The sequence below is a fragment of the Hyperoodon ampullatus genome, assembly GCF_949752795.1.
Source record: "Hyperoodon ampullatus genome assembly, chromosome: 1".
Taxonomy (NCBI): domain Eukaryota; kingdom Metazoa; phylum Chordata; class Mammalia; order Artiodactyla; family Ziphiidae; genus Hyperoodon; species Hyperoodon ampullatus.
Genome location: NC_136914.1, coordinates 214,308,868 through 214,327,251, shown reverse-complemented (window position 1 = coordinate 214,327,251; position 18,384 = coordinate 214,308,868). Strand labels below are relative to the sequence as shown.

The 18,384-nt window shown below is 31.6% G+C and overlaps 1 protein-coding gene across 1 annotated transcript in view; it reads right to left on the bottom strand.

The window, feature by feature from the left end:
- The window catches only part of ATRNL1 (attractin like 1), a gene marked incomplete at both ends in the record, with an annotated part of 692,251 nt that overhangs the window by 442,664 nt on the left and 231,203 nt on the right, over nt 1–18,384 (bottom strand). Inside the window, one exon of the mRNA XM_079717281.1 lies at nt 7,905–7,957. Coding sequence (XP_079573407.1) covers nt 7,905–7,957 — 53 coding nt within the window. The remainder of the gene's footprint in view (nt 1–7,904; nt 7,958–18,384) is intronic.

The window sequence follows — 18,384 nt, the reverse complement described above, 5'->3', positions numbered from 1 at the left end:
AAGATAAAATGACTGCCATATAAATTCCCAAATGTTCAGGAATCTAATCCTGAACTCCATTTTGTTAATTGATTCCTATACCAGAATAGGAACCAGTACAGTTAGAGTTACCCTATGTCTGAATATCTATCAGGTGGGAGTTTCTCACTAATCTTCCTTTTCACAATTTTACTGAATATTCTAAAAGTGCAGCATATAAAATAAACTTTAAGATAATTTATTCTATGCATACCCTTCAAAATATTGAACTGAATGAATTCTAATTAGAACTGCATAAAATTTATATATCAATTTTGGTAAGCATATTTTCATATGAAGACTTCATTTGAGAAAATAGTTTAAATTTTTAATTATTTAGGCCCTGTTTTCATTTCCTTTAACATGATGTTTTTACTTTATTCATATAAAAACAACTCTTAGGTTAAATATACTGCGAATTTTTGTTGCTCTAGTTTTATTACCTGTGGTTGAGAGTGAGTGGTATAGATCCAGAGGTGGGTATAGACCCAGGCTGCCTGGATTGAAACTGGCTTTGACATTTCCTAGCCGTGTGATCTTATACAGATGAATTAAACGTTCTCTGCCTCTTTTCCCTCAAATTAAAAAATGGCAATAATAAGCATACCTTAAAAAACTAAAAATAGAACTACCATATGACCCAGCAATCCCACTACTGGGCATATACCCTGAGAAAACCATAATTCAAAAAGAGTCATGTACCAAAATGTTCATTGCAGCTGTATTTACAATAGCCAGGACATGGAAGCAACCTAAGTGTCCTTTGACAGATGAATGGATAAAGAAGATGTGGCACATATATACAATGGAATATTACTCAGCCATAAAAAGAAATGAAATTGAGTTATCTGAAATGAGGTGGATGGACCTGGAGTCTGTCATAGAGAGTGAAGTAAGTCAGAAAGAGAAAAACAAATACCATATGCTAACGCATATATATGGAATCTAAAAAACGGTACTGATGAACCTAGTGGCAGGGTAGGAATAAAGACGCAGACATAGAGAACGGACTTGAGGATGCAGAGCGGGGGGAAGGGAAGCTGGGACGAAGTGAGAGAGTAGCATTGACATATATACGCTACCAAATGTAAAATGGATGGCTAGTGGGAAGCTGCTGCATAGCAGAGGATGATCAACTCGATGCTTTGTGACCACCTAGAGGGGTGGGAGGGAGAGTGGGAGGGAGACGCAAGAGGGAGGGGATATGGGGATATATGTATACATATAGCCGATTCACTTTGTTGAACAGCAGAAACTAACACAACATTGTAAAGCAATTATACTCCAATAAAGATGAAAAAAATAACCATACCCTTCTCATTTGAGGATTAAACAAGCTAATAAATGTAAAAAGCTTAAAATAGCCTGGCACAGTAAATGCTCAATAAAGTTTAACTAGTATTATCACTATTTTAAAATCAGGTAGTTTTCCAGTTTTATTTAATAAATGATTCTAAATAATGAGCTATATATCTGTGGAAAAAAGTTGTTCACAATAGGAATATTATATATGCTATTACCTCTTTTATGTAAAATCGTTCTCAGGACATAATTTATTTAGAAAGACATGCGTTCAGCATTTCCCAAGAAAAAGAGGAAATTCTCTTCCAAGGAGGAGCCACTCAGCAGTGGACCTGAAGAGGCTGCTGCCAGCAAGAGCAGCAGCTCCAAGAAAAAGAAAAAGCTCCAAAAGCTACCCCAGGGAAATTAGAATGGACATTTCCCTAGTAGGGAATAACTTGCAAAAATATTTCCCAACCCATCCCCTATAGCCCAATAAAAATAAAAACAAATTCACAAGTCAAAAAAAAAGAAAAAGAAAAGAAAAGCACATTCAACATCTTCATACAAATAAGGAGCTATCAACCCTTGCTCAAAACAGATAAAGCGAGAAAAGTAAGTTCAGGAGATGAGCTGCCACTCTGCCTCGCAGCTAGGCACCTTTGCAGAGGGCACAGACAGCACAGCTCCACTTGGGAGCCCTGGTGGGAGGTTTTCAGACATTTTTGTTTTCCTCATTAAACTTTTTTTTGTTTTATTTAATTATTTTTACAGTGTGTTTATGTTATTTACATAACCAGAATAATATAACATTTTTATTATAAGTATACAGTCAAATAAATTTTCATCTCTCTTCTAAGTTAATTCAGTAGCAATTTTTTTCTCTTAGTTTTTTTTTTTTTTTGGCTTAGTTCCCAGACCAGGGATTGAACCTGTGCCCCCTGAAGTGGAAGTGCAGAGTCTTAACCATGGACCACCAGGGAAGTCCCTCTCTCAGTTATTTTTAACCTTTTCATAACTGTGCTGTATTGTCCTTCATTTTGTAATATGCTAAAATATTAAATAATTCTGAAATAAACATTTTAAAACACTAGCATATAAGCTTCATAAAATTTAATAAGAACACATAAATCAAAGAATAAGTTTAAAATGTCAACCATGTGATTCATTTATGTTTTGTCAGATAATCTTCAATCCATCACTTCTTCAATTTGTGAAATATAAGAATTTAGATTTTCTGTGTTAATCAAGGTCACTTCTACTCTATTTGCAGATGGACCAGCCAGACCCTATTTAAATTGTTATTTATATTTATTAGTTAAAAAGTCACATAAATCATTAAAGTACAGTATATTTCATTTAAAAGGGGAGAACCGTTTAGAATAGTTAAACTAAATATAAGGTTAATTCAAGTTTTAATTGCTTTCACTGTTCTGTATGACATAGCATTTTAAGTAATAAAATTGAGACTGATATTTGTTATTTTAATTTATAGCTATAATAACACTTACTAGAAATATTATCTCTTTTACCAAACAAAAGAAAAAAATCAAATTCAATAAATAATATGCTTATAATATCTTTCAGTCCAAGACAAACATTAATTAAATAAATCAATAATAATTAAAGGGTTTACAGTGAGATGAATAGATAAGTATTTTGATTTTTAGTAATATAATCTAAGGTAAGATGTGATGAGTGGTAGAGGTGAACACTGAATATAAAAGTAGTAATTAAATTTCTTACTCTTAAAAGAGGCAGTGTATTATTTTCATCACAAAATTGCACACTGAACTCTACACAGCAATAGGAGAAAATCAAGTAAAATAGTAATTTTTCAGAGTAAAAGGAGAAAAAAATCCCAAATATGTTAGATTACTTGGAAATATACTGAAATACAATTGACAGTGTGGACATTACACATAGTAGGAGCAAAAAGTAGATGATTTCAGTAAGTGACTTTCCATACTCTGATTCTACCCATTGAAATATACCCTCTATATAACATTTTCATAGTCGAGTCTTTCATCTAGTGTTTAAGGTTTTCTTTCATTATAATTGTTGTTATAATTTTTTAAAAAGCATTTAAGAAAAAAAGAAACTATACTACTTTGTGGCTACTACTTTTCATATTTGCCAAGATAAACTGAGTACTTCAATGTTTACAAGGGTCAATCAAATTTGGTATCATTGCTAGAAACTCTTTTTATTCCATGTGATGCATGATAACTATCTAATACATTTGGTTTGGGGTTTTAAATTGAAGTTTAAAAAACTACTAAGACTGTCTATAGGATATAACTGCTGAAGTATTACTTTCAATTAAATTAACACCACATTGCACTCAGTTGCTTCAAGTTACAGTGTGGACCTGCATTTTAAATTTCACTCCAATCTTTAAAATCAGAACAGTTTCCATTAACACTATTACAAGAACTACTGACCTTTTCTTTTTTTTTTAAACACCATTTCTTTTAAATGTTATTAAACTTTAAAGGTCTCATAACAAATGACAAGACTGCCATCTAGTGCTTCATGACTATCCTTTTAACATTTTTAAAAGAGGGTGAGAGTCCTATATAATAGATGAGCTGTCCAATATGGTAGCCACTATTCACATGTGCCTACTGAGTAACTTAAATGTGACTGCTTTGAATTGGGACTGCCATTAGTATAGCATACAAACTGCATTTCAAACACCTAGAAGAAAAACTAAAAAAAAAAGATAGGTCATTGATGATTTTTTATACTGTGACATATTAAAATGACATTTTAGGTATGCTGAATTAAATAGAATATATTATTAAAAATTATTTCACCTGTTTAACATTTGTGATGTAGCTAGTAGAAAAATTTTAATTCCACATGTGGCTTACATTATATTTATTTTGGATAGCACTGATCTAAAGAAAAGTCAGCTTAGTCTCAAATATAAAAGGCTTAAATATTAGCATATTTATTATTCCTAAAAAAATGGAATGCAATTTACTTGTGTCCGTAATTGTAACTAGTTACTCCTTTGGGACACAAGAAACACTAAAGATTCAAGAAGAATCAATTAAGAATATCTAATTTTAAGAAATCAGACAAAAATATGTCTCCATAGAATCTAGGATGTTTGAGAGAAGTAAAACAAAATGAAATGTGAAAAATATAGACAACAAGGATCAATTAAAAGACACAGAAAATAGATAATATAAACATCAGTAAGGAAAATAACTGCAAGTGGATTGAAACATATTAAATATGTTTGTGTCCATAAATTTACAACACAAAAACAACAAACCTAGTTGGCACCTTGAAAAGATATTAAGCAAACAGTTCTTTATTTTGAAAACCAGTAATTAAAAAAAAATTAAAGCATTTATCATGCCTTTCCTATATGACTGTACCAATGAGAAAGCAAATACCTCACATGAGGAAATTTGTTTTTACAGAAGTTTTTCAATCAAGAAATAAAGGAGTTAGAATACCAGCTTACACCCCTTAATCAACTACAATCTAACATCGAGCATCAGTGTCTGCTAAGAACATAAAAAGAGAGACTTGCAGGCATTATTTACTTCTGCTACATGAAGAACACAAACCCACCTGTGAAATAGTGTTTCCTCCAAAATCATATCTGGATCTGATTAAACCTCTGAATCAGGATTTCTCAGCCCCCACAATGTTGAAATTTTGGGTCCAATAATTCTTTGTTCTAAGGAGCTCTCATGTGCATTGTAGAATATGTAACACCCTCTACCCACTGGAAGTCCATAGGACCCACACACCACACCTACTTGTGATACATAAAAATGCCTCCAAACACTGTCAAATGTCCCATAGGCTACAAAAATACCTTAGTAAGTTTTGGGATCTTTTTATGCCACATTCTCAAGAAAATTAGAAAACATAATTAAAAGATGGTTTTAATAAGATTTACTTAATTGAAATTAAGAAAATTCTTACATAAAATACAAAAAGAAGATAAAAATTGAACCATAAACTATGTAGAAAATAATATTAATAAGAAAACATATCAAATGTAGGCAAAACAACAATTATAAACTATAAAAGAGAAGACATAACTAAAGACAAAACCTAAAATTGATGAACCAGAAAACAAAATCAGTGGAATGGATGAATAAACCCAAAGCTAATGCTATAATATGGAGGGGAAAAAAAGATGAACAACAACAATAAAAAACTACCAATAAAGAAGCACGAGACCCAGAGATCTCAGTTGAATTTAGCTAACCTTTGAAGTTCACTTGATATTTTTTAACTATTCTTGTTTTAAAATATATACACTACCAAATGTAAAATAGATAGCTAGTGGGAAGCAGCCACATAGCATAAGGAGATCAGCTCGGTGCTTTGTGACCACCTAGAGGGGTGGGATAGGGAGGGTGGGAGGGAGACGCAAGAGGGAGGAGATATGGGGATATATGTATATGTATAGTTGATTCACTTTATTATAAAGCAGAAACTAACAAACCATTGTAAAGCAATAATACTCCAATAAAGATGTTAAAAAAATAAAAAATTAAACAGCAATCTTGTCAAATTCAACTTTATAAGTTATTACCATAGTTACACAATATGAAGTTAGAAAAGAAAAACAACTCAAAGGTCAATTCATCAGAAAAAATAATGTAAAAATATAGTCTGCATTCATTTATACTGAAAATAATCCTAAATAAAATATAAACAAATAATATTTAGCAGTATCCCCAATAATAATATATCATAACTATGTTCGGTTTACCCCAGAATGAAAAGATGTCTAATTAATGAAAATCTATTAATTCAGCTTCATATATAACAAGGTAAAGGAAAAAGTCACTCATGATGAAATCTTGCAGCACACTAATATAGACAGGAATTTTCTTAACTTGATACAGGGAATATTCTATAAATTATAGCAAACCCTCGACGGTAATGTCTACTACCATCACTTTGACTCAGCACTGAAAGAGAGATCCCAACCATCCCAATAATGGGATAAAAAATTGGAAAAGTGAGGAATAAAAGTTATTTGCATGTAATATAACTAACTGCATTTAAAAATCAAACATTTATAAACCATTAGAATTAATAACAGAGTTCACTGAGCTTTATGAATGTCAGATCAGTATATTAAAATGAAGTTCATTTTACCATATCAAACAAATAGAAAATGTAGTTTTAAAAGATACTATGTGAAATAGCAACAAAAGTATTAGGAAATTAGTATTTTACATATCTAACCTAACATGTTCAAGACACAGACACATGAAATTGAACTCAGAGTTATTAGTCATAATAGAAATGCAAATTTAAGCCACAAGTTACTACTAATACTCTAGAATGGCTATAATCAAAAAGATAAGACAATATAAAGTGTTGATAAGAATGTGGAAAAACTGAAACATATATAAATTGCTAGTGGGAATGTAAAATGGTATATTCATGCTATAAAATCATTTGACAGTTTCTTGACCATAAGCATATTATCTAACCTCCCAATTCCACTCCAAGGAATCTACCCCCCAAAAATGAAAATATATAGACTATCTAAATGTCAGCATTTTTCTAACAGCCAAAGCCTAGAAATAATCCCAGTGTCCATCAACTGGTAAATGGACCAAAAAACAGTGATATATCCATATAATGTTATACCATCCATTAATTTTTGAAACTAAAATTACTATACTAACAAAGTAAAACAGAAACACCTTATGGTCATCTCAATTGAGGTAGAAAAAATGTATGACATAAAAATCATCCATTCTTGATAAAAATACTCAGCAGAGTAGGAATAGAAGGGAATTTCCTCAACTTAATAAAGGCATATATGAAAAGCTTACAACATACTTAATGGTGAAAGACTGAGTGCTTTCCCTCTATGATCAGGAACAAGTCAAAAATAATTGCATGCTTATCATATCTTTTTACATGATACTAGAGGTACCAATGCAATAAGACAAAAAAGAAAAGGTATCCAGCAAGAAAATGAAGTAATCAAATTCCATTATTTGCAGAACACATTATTGTCTACGTAAAAAAAGATATGATGAAACCTACAAAAGGTTTTTTTACCGAGAGATTCTGAAGAACTGAAAATCTCATACACTGCTAGTCAAAATGTAAAATAATACAACCATTTTGGAAATAGTTTGCTTGTTTCTTGAAAGTTAAACATACATCTGCCATATGATCATTACCCAATGAAAGGATCTTTCAGTACAAAATCAGCACAGCTTTTTAGTAATAACCAAAATTGCCTCCCGGAAAAATCTATCACAAAATTCTATCTGTTCAAAATTTAATCATAATGAAAAAGATTACATCAAAATCCAGCTGAGTTTACTCAAGTTCTATATTTTGTTGCATGTTCAGAATAAGATCTATTGCTGTTTTACTCTTCAGAGTAGAAAAAAATGCACCAAAAATAATTAGAGAATATAGCAAGAAGACATTGACTTTCTTAGCAATATATATGAAGTTAAAAGATTTAAAAATAGAAATGGTAACATATTAATGACAACATCAGTTATTCAAAATGAATTTTATTACCTTCAAAATCACCTGAAACTAATAAAACAAACCAACTATTTAAAATAAAAAATACAAATACTTACAATAACATGTTCCTCTAAGTGGATTACCAACATAGCGATTTTCAGAGTCACATCTGTAGAAATACAAAAATCTCATTTACTTTTAAGCAACAAAATTCAAAAGCCTCATGTTTTTCCTTCCAGCAAACAATTAAACTCTACATTAAAACATCTTAAAAACTACTATTAATTGAAGTTTTAAAAACAAATCTTCAAAAGAATTAATGTAGAAAGCTTATATACAGGAATGCATGAGAGAAGAAATAAGTGGAAAAGACAAACATACACAAGAGGAATATAGGGGATGGGATAAAAGTTTGGGGGATATGTATTCTCCCCTAACAATATGAGGAAGAATTTTCAAGTCTGGATAAAGATTTAAAGACATTTATAGGTAGGGGGAAAAAGTTGTGGGAATTCATAAATCACATCTTTTTCATACTTCTGGTATTCTTTGAAATTAATATATTTCCCCCAGTTTCTAAACCAATGAATCTGTATTTTAAAAAGACCTCCTCAATTGTGTAATGGAGGAAAGTTTTCTCTAAATCTGCCAGCCCTAAATTCAGAAGTTCAAACTCTAAATTCATGTAAGCAGATTATAACAAAATGAAAGAACACATGAGCATTCAAACTCATGAATTCTAAGTTAAATTCTTTAAAACTACGGTTAACTATAGCAGTGGGAGAAAATCATAAGTATTTTGAAAATTTCTGAAGCTCATATTCTTTCAATCCCTATTTCTACAATTCAATTAAAATGACAATTAGTGACTAACAGAGATATAGCTTGGCTTTGCATAATGCTACTTCTTGGAACGCCATCCAAATTTAATTATTATAAAATGTACACAAGGGTAATTGTACAAAGTGACTCAATATTTAAATTATATGTAGAATTTTAAAAGGTGAGAAAATTCTTCCAAAAATGTCTTTAGTTTTAGTAGAGTTACTTAGAACTGAGGAATAATTTTAATACATACATATTTTAATTAATGAAGGGTCAAACAGTTGAGAATAATAAAGTAAATAATCAGTTACATTCTGAATGCAATTTTCAGTCATGTGCTTGATAATTTTTTGCATCCATGAAAAAAAAATGAGTTGAAGAGTAAATACTTTTCTACAGTAACTACAAAATTAAAGTAGAAATATATAGCCCTTTATACTACTAACTTTATTCTCTGGAAAAAAGGAACTTAGGGGTATTAGGTTTTCTGTGACTTCTCCAAAAGTTACTCTTTAAATGTGTGTTATATAGTAGTTTTCTAGCTTTCGAAAATGATCATACTCATTACTGCTAGGTTAAGCACTTCAGAACCTATACTATTCCTATACTATTTGTCCCTTCCTTTAGACACCTAATTAAATCCTATCACTCTGTACCAAGTATATACATAAAGGACTGATTTACAATACCGTTACAATTCCTTTTTCTCTCACAGAAAGTAAACTTGACTTGTTGTAAATGGGTATCACAATACTATTTTTAGAATAGGAAAATATTCAACATAATATTCCCTGCAGTGTTATGCATGGTATTCCCTGTATATCTTACTGCCTAAATAGGTGGCTTTCAAGTTCACATAGCAATCTAAGAAGAATAACTCTGACAAATGACAAGGGATTTCAAGTACTTTTTAATTTATCTATGAGTTGACTTTAAGAGCTCCAATACAAACCTATTTTCCAATACAGAAGATATGAAGCTTTCATTTTTGTTATTAATAATTAGTTTATTCAAATTATATAATAATATATTGGACTGGAAATTATTGTAACATGTTTACCTTCAACATAATATAGTTTTTAAAAGGAATACTTAAAATTTTATTTTCTCCAAAACACAAATTTTCTCAGAAGGATGAAATTATATGCTCTTGTTTAGGAAGTAACTTCTGCTGGCTTTCATAACTCAAGCTCAGAATTTTGACACAAATAAGGAATTAACACCACCTTGTTAAGAATTAAACTCAGAGGCTTTATAGAGTTCTTGAAGGTGTCCAATATAAAAATGACATTCTCTTTTATATTTTCAAACTCAAGAAAGCAAATTAGAAACATACACTGTCTAAAAGGTTTTATATTAATAATTATTGAAAGAATTTTGAATGTATCAAAAGTATTTCCAAAATATATAATTATGAGTTGAGTTTAAACACCAATTTTTGGTGTTTTAATTTCAGGTATTATTTAAAGAATCACCAGTGCTTACAAACAACTGAGGAAATAAATAGTTGCAAAGGAAACATAATGAAAGTTTTAGGCATAAAATTCAGCCTGAAAAACACAAAAGTAGATATAAATAAACTGAAAGATATTCCTCATTTTTCATTAGGCTATCTCAACATCATCAGGTTGTTAGTTAATTTCAAAGAAAATGGCTAATTTGATCTAATCAAAATTCTAATGAGCTTTAAAGGAGCTAGAAAAGTTGATCTTAATGTTCACATACAGAAATAAACATACAAGAATAGCTAGAAACAGCAATGAAAAGGAAGAGCTTTGAGGGGAGCTAGACTGAAAAGACATTAAAATATACTCAACATCTATAAAATTAAAACAGTATGGCATCAGTACATAAATAGAAAGATAAATGGTATGGATGAGAAATTCCAGAAACAAAATTCCAGAAATTCCAGAAAAGTCTTGAAATCTAGTATAAGATAAGCATAGTGTTTTGAATGACTGGAGTAAAGACATTCATCGTCTTAAATGGTATTGAGACAACTGGATGGCCATTTGGAATAATGTAAGATTAGACCCAATCCTCACACCGTACACACACACAAAACACTAAACATAACCATAGAAGTGATATCCCATCACCTTTGCTAAATTTTCTAGTTTAGAAGCAAGTCACATGTCCTGCCCAGACTCGATGAAAGGGGATTATACAATAATGTGTGAATACCAGAAGGCAGAGATCATAGTAGTCACCTTAGAATCTGTCCACAATAATATTTTTGTTATACATAAAGTTTTTATTATATTTCAATACAATTGTTTGAGATATGAATATGTACTAATCTAATTCATATTATAAATAATTTGAGAAGTTAAAGTATTTGATCAAATTCAAACTCAGATTATAAGAGGTAAAGAGAATATGAAGGGAAAAGTATAGATATATATAATAATTCTTTAAACAAATTAATATTGTACTATATAAATTACATTAAAAATAATTCTGATATGTAAGCTAAGTAATGATTTTAAAATTCAGCATCTCTCTGTATAAATATTAGATACAAACATTAAAAGCCTCAGAAGTCTTCTGCATGGCTTAATTAAAAACATAACTTCAAAGTATTTCTGTGTCTAAGCAAAGAGATAATCATCCTCTATTCCCACTAAGCAAACAGCCAGACCTTTTTATAAAACATATTTAGGCTGAAATATTCATTAGGGACTTGGAAAGGGTAAATATTATCATTATATGTCACCTAAATAATGGTTACCATTTATCTGAATGATCACATTACATGATAAGTATCATTTTCTAAAAAACAGAATATAAAATAATTCCACATTTCTTTTTTTTTTTTTTTTTTTTTTTTTTTTTTGCGGTACGCGGGCCTCTCACTGCTGTGGCCTCTCCCGCTGCGGAGCACAGGCTCCGGACGCGCAGGCTCAGCGGCCATGGCTCACGGGCCCAGCCGCTCCGCGGCATGTGGGATCTTCCCGGACCGGGGCACGAACCCGTGTCCCCTGCATCGGCAGGCGGACTCTCAACCACTGCGCCACCAGGGAAGCCCCACATTTCTAAGTGTTAAAATATAGCATTTCATTTTGTTCCTATTGATTTAAATATTTAAATATATATACATATTTTATCATAAGATATAATTTTTCTACTCAGAAGCTAAAAAGAGGGACATCTAGTTGCTATAATTTTGAAATATCATAACAGATTATTTAAAACAGCTGAGAATCTGATAAATAAATTTGTGTTTTTATGAAAATTTATGAAAGTTATACATAAGGTAAAACACCCTTGCTTTTGCTTTGTTCTTCCTCTAAAGAAACCCATAAAAATAATACCATATAATATAAACAAAAATATGATATTAAGTACTATAATAGTATTAATATTGATACCACACTTCTCAGACAATGTATCCTAAATAAACAATAAAAATTCAGACATGAAGGTATGGTAAATACTGAAATAGAACCTGAGGAGATACAGGTTCTAGAATTGTAAGGCTGTTTATGGATTTCAAAGTCCAATAATAATAAACAGAAGTAACTAGGTAGTTGAAGACTACTAAAAACAGTAGGTTTTATTTTTTTAATGTTTAAAAGTATTGGAGAGCAAAAGAGTGAAAAATTACCAGGCCAGGATGCAGAGAAGAATGGACTCCCAGGACGTAGAATCATTTTGGGGATCCCTTTTTCACCAATTATGAATAGGAACAGCATTTCACAGGAAAAGGATTGGACTCCAGGGCCACCAAAGGTTCATAAGCTTAGTCTCAAAGCATAAGCTTAGGTTTAAGGTCATAAAAAGGCCTTCCAGAGACTGCAGATCTACTTTGAACCATCCTTATCCCTGAAAATGATTAATGCTATGTGCCCTCAGACACATAGCAGAATCAAATTCCCCTAAGATTTAATCCATGGTCTCAAATTTTCTATAAATATATTTTGCAAATATGGTATCAGTACAAAATAAAAAAATAACTGGGCATGGAAATAGGTAAGAAACCAAGAACAGGAACCAGGAAAAACAAAGGATGATGGAAATAGAGCCATGGGAATTTAGATATTATCTAGGAAAAGCCAATGGCTTTAAAATAGCTATTATATTGGAGGAGATAACAGGCAAGATTAAAAATTTGTCTAAATTTCATAAACTATAAAAGGCAAGTAAAAACTATAACAGATTAAGAATAAGAATTTAGTCTGAAAAGCTGGAAAATATAAAAACAAGAAAATGAAAATACAATAACCAAAATTAGGAACTGAATGGATGAGATTAACAGCAAATTATACACAGTGGAAAAAGAAAAGTAAACTGAAAAATAGGTCAGGAGAGAGTGGAAAAATATGAAAAAGACATAAAAGTTCTGGTGTTACTGGACCCCAGAAGTAGAAGACAGAGAGAATGGAGAAGAAGCAACATTTGAAGTGTACTGGCTGAACTTCCTGAAATGCCCAACATGATAAATGAATAAATAATAATAATAACTAAGCAATCATAGTAAAACTGGTAAAACAAAAAGAAAAAATTCTTAAAGCCAAAGAATAAAAGAGACTTAGGATGAGAATAAAAATCTGAATAGTTTATTACTTTTAAAGAAATTCAATACTTTATATCTTATTTTAAAGAAGTAATTAAAACATGCCCACAAAGAAAAACCTAAAACCATCTGGCCACCTTGGTGATATTACCTAATACAGGGGAAGACAAGGAAGTCTCAAACAGAACCCCCCAAAAGCACTAACCATATGGAAAAGACTGATATATTCGATATTAAAATTAAGAACTTCTCTTCATCAAAGACATACAAAACAGTGTGAAACCCAATCCACACAGTGGCATTTACCACACATATCATCAACAAAAGACATGCATCCAGAATGCATAATACATTATTACAAATGATTAACCAAAAGAGAATACTATAGAAAAGAATCACAAGAAACTTGAAAGAGCACTATTTCATAAAAGAGGAGTTCAAATGATGATTAAACATATAAAACTTTTAAAATATTATACATACTAAACCTTTAGGAACTAAAGAACCACTTCAGTTCTTAAGAAAATGCAAATTCAAATTACAACATATCAGTTATACATCCATCAGAATCTTTAAATTTAAAATCTCTTATAACACCAAGTATTGTCAAGACTGTAGAGCATTAAGTAAATCATAGAGCCCTGGAATGAGTATAATTTCATATAACAATTTTATGAGTTAATCCTCTAAAATTGAAAAAATGGATGCCCAACACAGACCTATCAAAAATGTATGCACTTGTGAACCAGGGGACATAGATGAGAATACTCATAAGCCCATTAGTTGTAATGGTGAAAAAACAAAACTAGAATTATCAAATAGAAAAATAGAAGTGATTAAATGAAGTGTGCTATAATCATACAATGAAATACTCTACAGCATTGAAAATAATCAAATTATAGCTACATGGATGCAAGAATGTGAATGAATATCAAAACATTATGATGAGTGAAATACACACAAAGAATATAGCAACAGACTCAAAGAAAATATTTGCAAAAAACAAATCTGATAAAAGATTGTTATCCAAAATATATAAAGAACTGTTAAAACTCAACAGTAAGAAAACAAACATCCCATTTAAAAAAATGGGCCAAAGATCTGAACAGATATTTCACCAAAGAAGATTACAGACGGAAAAAAAAAAAATCATGTGAAAAGATGCTGTACATAGTATGTCCTAAGGGAAATTCAAATTAAAACAACGAGATACCACTACACACCTATTAGAATGGCCAAAATCCAGAACGCTGACAGCACGAAATGCCGACAGGTATGTGGAATGTGGAGCAACAGGAACTCTCAGTCTTTGCTGGTGGAAATGAAAGATGGTACAGCCACTTTCAAAGACATTTTGCCAGTTTCTTACAAAATTGAACATACTGTTACCATATGATCCAACAATTGCACTCACTGGTATTGATCAAAAGGAGTTGAAAACTTACGTTCACATAAAAACCTACACATGGTTGTTTATAGCAGCTTTATTCATAATTGCCAAAATTTGGAAGTAACCAAGATGTTCTCCAGTAGGTGAGTGGATAAATAAACTGTGGTACATCCAAATGATGGAAAGTTATTCAACACTAAAACGAAACAAACAATCAAGCCATGAAAATGCATATTCCTAAGTGAAAGGAGCCATTCTGAGAAGGCTATATACTATATGATTCCAGTTACATGTCATTTTTGAAAAGGCAAAACTATAGAAACAGTACAAAGATCAGTGGTTGTCAGAAGTTAGGAGAGAGGGAGGGATGAATAAGAGAAGTACTGAGGATGTTTAGGTCAGTTAAAGTATTGTGTATGATACTATGATGATGAATACATGCCATTACATATTTATCAAAACCCACAGAATGAATTCACAAAGCTAAAAGTGAACCTGAATGTAAACTCTGGACTTTGGGTGGTAATGATGTATCAATGTAGGTTCATAAATTGTAACAAATGTACCTTTTTGGTGAGGGGTATTGATAATGGGAGAAGCTATGCATCTACGGGGTAGGGGTATATTTCTGTACCTTCTGTTCAATATTGCTGTGAACCTACGACTGCTATAAAATTAAAGTCTATTTAAAAAATCCAGATTTACAAAACAAGTCAATGAAGAGATTTTTTAATTAACAATTTAAAGTATTTGAAATTAAGAAACAATTTAAAAATAATTACTGGATCAAAATAAAATAAAAATTGAAATTACTGATAATTTAGAAAATATTTCACATTAAAAATACAAACTGATGATTAATTTGAAACAGTGAATAATTGTGCGTGTGTGTGTGTGTGTCTGGTTTTGGTATGAAGGAGATGCTGGTCTTATAGAAAATAGTTTGGAAGTGTTCCTTCCTCTTCAATTTTTTGGAAGAGTCTAAGGATAGTTAACTCTTCTTTAAATGTTTTATAAAATGCATCTGTATAGCTGTCTGGTCCTGGACTTCTGATTGTTGAAAGTTTTTTGATTGCTGATTCAATTTCATTACTGGTAATTAGTCTGTTCATATTTTCTACCTCTTCTGGATTGAGTCTTGAGACATTGTACATTTCTAGGAATTTATCCATTTCTTCTAAGTTGTCCATTTTATTAGTGTATAATTGTTCATACTAATCTCTTATGATCCTTTGAATTTTTTGGTGTCAGTTGTAACTTTTCCACTTTCATGTCTGATTTTATTTATTTGCACCCTCTTTTTTTCTTGATGAATCTGGCTACAAGTTTACCAATTTTGTTTACCTTCTCAAAGAACCAGATCTTAGCTTCATTGACCTTTTCTATTGTTTATTTTAGTCTCTATTTATTTACGCTCTGATCTTTATTATTTCTTTACTTCTATTAACTATAGGTTGTTTTTTTTTAACATCTTTATTGGAGTATAATTGCTTTACAATGTTGTGTTAGTTTCTGCTGTATAGCAAAGTGAATCAGCTATACGTATACATATATCCCCATATCCCCTCCCTCTTGTGTCTCCCTCCCACCCTCCCTATCCCACCCCTCTAGGTGGTCACAAAGCACCAAGCTGATCTCCCTGTGCTATGTGGCTGCTTTCCACTAGCTATCTATTTTACATTTGGTAGTGTATGTATGTCAATGCCACTCTCTCACTTTAACTACAGGTTTTGTTTGTTCTTCTTTTTCTAGTTCCTTTAGGTGTAAGGTTAGGTTGTTTATTTGAGATTGATTTGTTTCCTGAGGTAGGCTTGTATCGCTATAAACTTCCCTCTTAGAAGTGCTTTTGCTGAATCCCATAGATTTTGGACCATTTGGACCACTATGTTTCCATTTTCATTTGTCTGCAGGTGTTTTCTGATTTCCTCTTTGATTTCTTTGTTGATCCACTGATTGTTTAGTAGCATGTTGTTTAGACTCCACATGTTTGTGTTATCTGTGGTGGTTTTTTTTTTTTTTTTTTTGTACAATTGCCCATTAAAATATGCAGAGGTTAGGGGCACCAACCCGTTGCACAGTCAAAAATCCATGTATAAATTTTGACTCCCCCCCAAACTTAACTACTAATAGCCTACTGACCAGAAGCCTTACTGATAAGATAAACAGTCAATAAACGCAAAGTTTGTAAGTTATATGTATTATAAACTGTATTCTTACAATAGAGTAAAAAGAAAATGTCATTAAGAAAATCATAAAGAAGAGAAAATACATTTTACAGTACTGTACCCGATTTATCAATACCATAAGTTTATGTCGTCTGTTCACAAGATGAATCATCTATCAGTACCTACATCAATGTTGTCTTATATGGTACAAAGCACTCTAGATGTTATATGTATTACTAACACTAGACATCAATAATGAAAAAATGTGAAAAAGAAATTTATATTTATTTACAAGTATAGCAATTCATGCTTTGATAACAAAAAATCAGCAATATGATTGTTTTATCGTAATGTAGTATAATCAATAGGGTTGCTTCACGGTAGTTTAGCCTATACACTAATGAATGAATAATTATCAAATTTTTAAAAATCTACAAACAATAAATGCTGGAGAGGGTGTGGAGAAAAAGGAACCCTCTTGCACTGTTGGTGGGAATGTAAATTGATACAGCCACTATGGAGAACAGTATGGAGGTTCCTTTAAAAACTAAAAATAGAACTACCATATGACCCAGCAATCCCACTACTGGGCATATACCCTTAGAAAACCATAATTCAAGAAGAGTCATGTACCACAATGTTCATTGCAGCTCTATTTACAATAGCCGGGACATGGAAGCAACCTAAGTGTCCATCAACAGATGAATGGATAAAGATGTGGTACATATATACAATGGAATATTACTCGGCCATAAAAAGAAACGAAATTGAGTTATTTGTAGTGAGGTGGATGGACCTAGAGTCTGTCATACAGAATGAAGAGGGTCAGAAAGAGAAAAACAAATACCGTATGCTAACACATATATATGGAATCTAAAAAAAAAAAAATGGTTCTGAAGAACCTAGGGGCAGGTCAGGAACAAAGACACAGACGTAGAGAATGGACTTGAGGACACGAGGAGGGGGAAGGGTAAGCTGGGACGAAGTGAGAGAGTGGCATGGACATATGTACACTACCAAATGGAAAATAGATAGCTAGTGGGAAGCAGCCGCATAGCACAAGGAGATCAGCTCAGGGCTTTGTGACCACCTTGAGGGGTGGGATAGGGAGGATGGGAGGGAGATGCAAGAAGAAGGAGATATGGGATATATGTATATGTATAGCTGACTCGCTTTGTTATAAAGCAGAAACTAACACACCATTGTAAAGCAATTATACTCCAATAAAGATGTTAAAAAGATCTCTATGGCATACAGTATTACAGTCATATTTACAATACAGTATCGAAAACATTGTTACTTTCATTTAAAATCCACTCAGTGATGATAGGCTGATATGCAGTTTCTCCAACTATAAGAGAGAGAGGCATACTGTACAGTAAGGTAATTCTTTGAAAGCAAAGTTATAAAACAGTAAGAAATTTAACACATTAATTTTATATTACTATCACTCACTTTATGCCTATGTAACAATAGACTATCCATTTCAATACAAGTCTTGCACACAATGACCTACATGATGAATACTCAGATGATGATGACGACACAAAAATGTCTCACACAGTTCTTGTCATACAGTTACTACATTTTCACAGGAAAGCACTCACACATACACAAGAAATAAGTTGATTAACTCTATGGCATGATGATTATTTACTATTCATTAAGTGGAAGTGGATCATCTTAAAGGTCTTCACCCC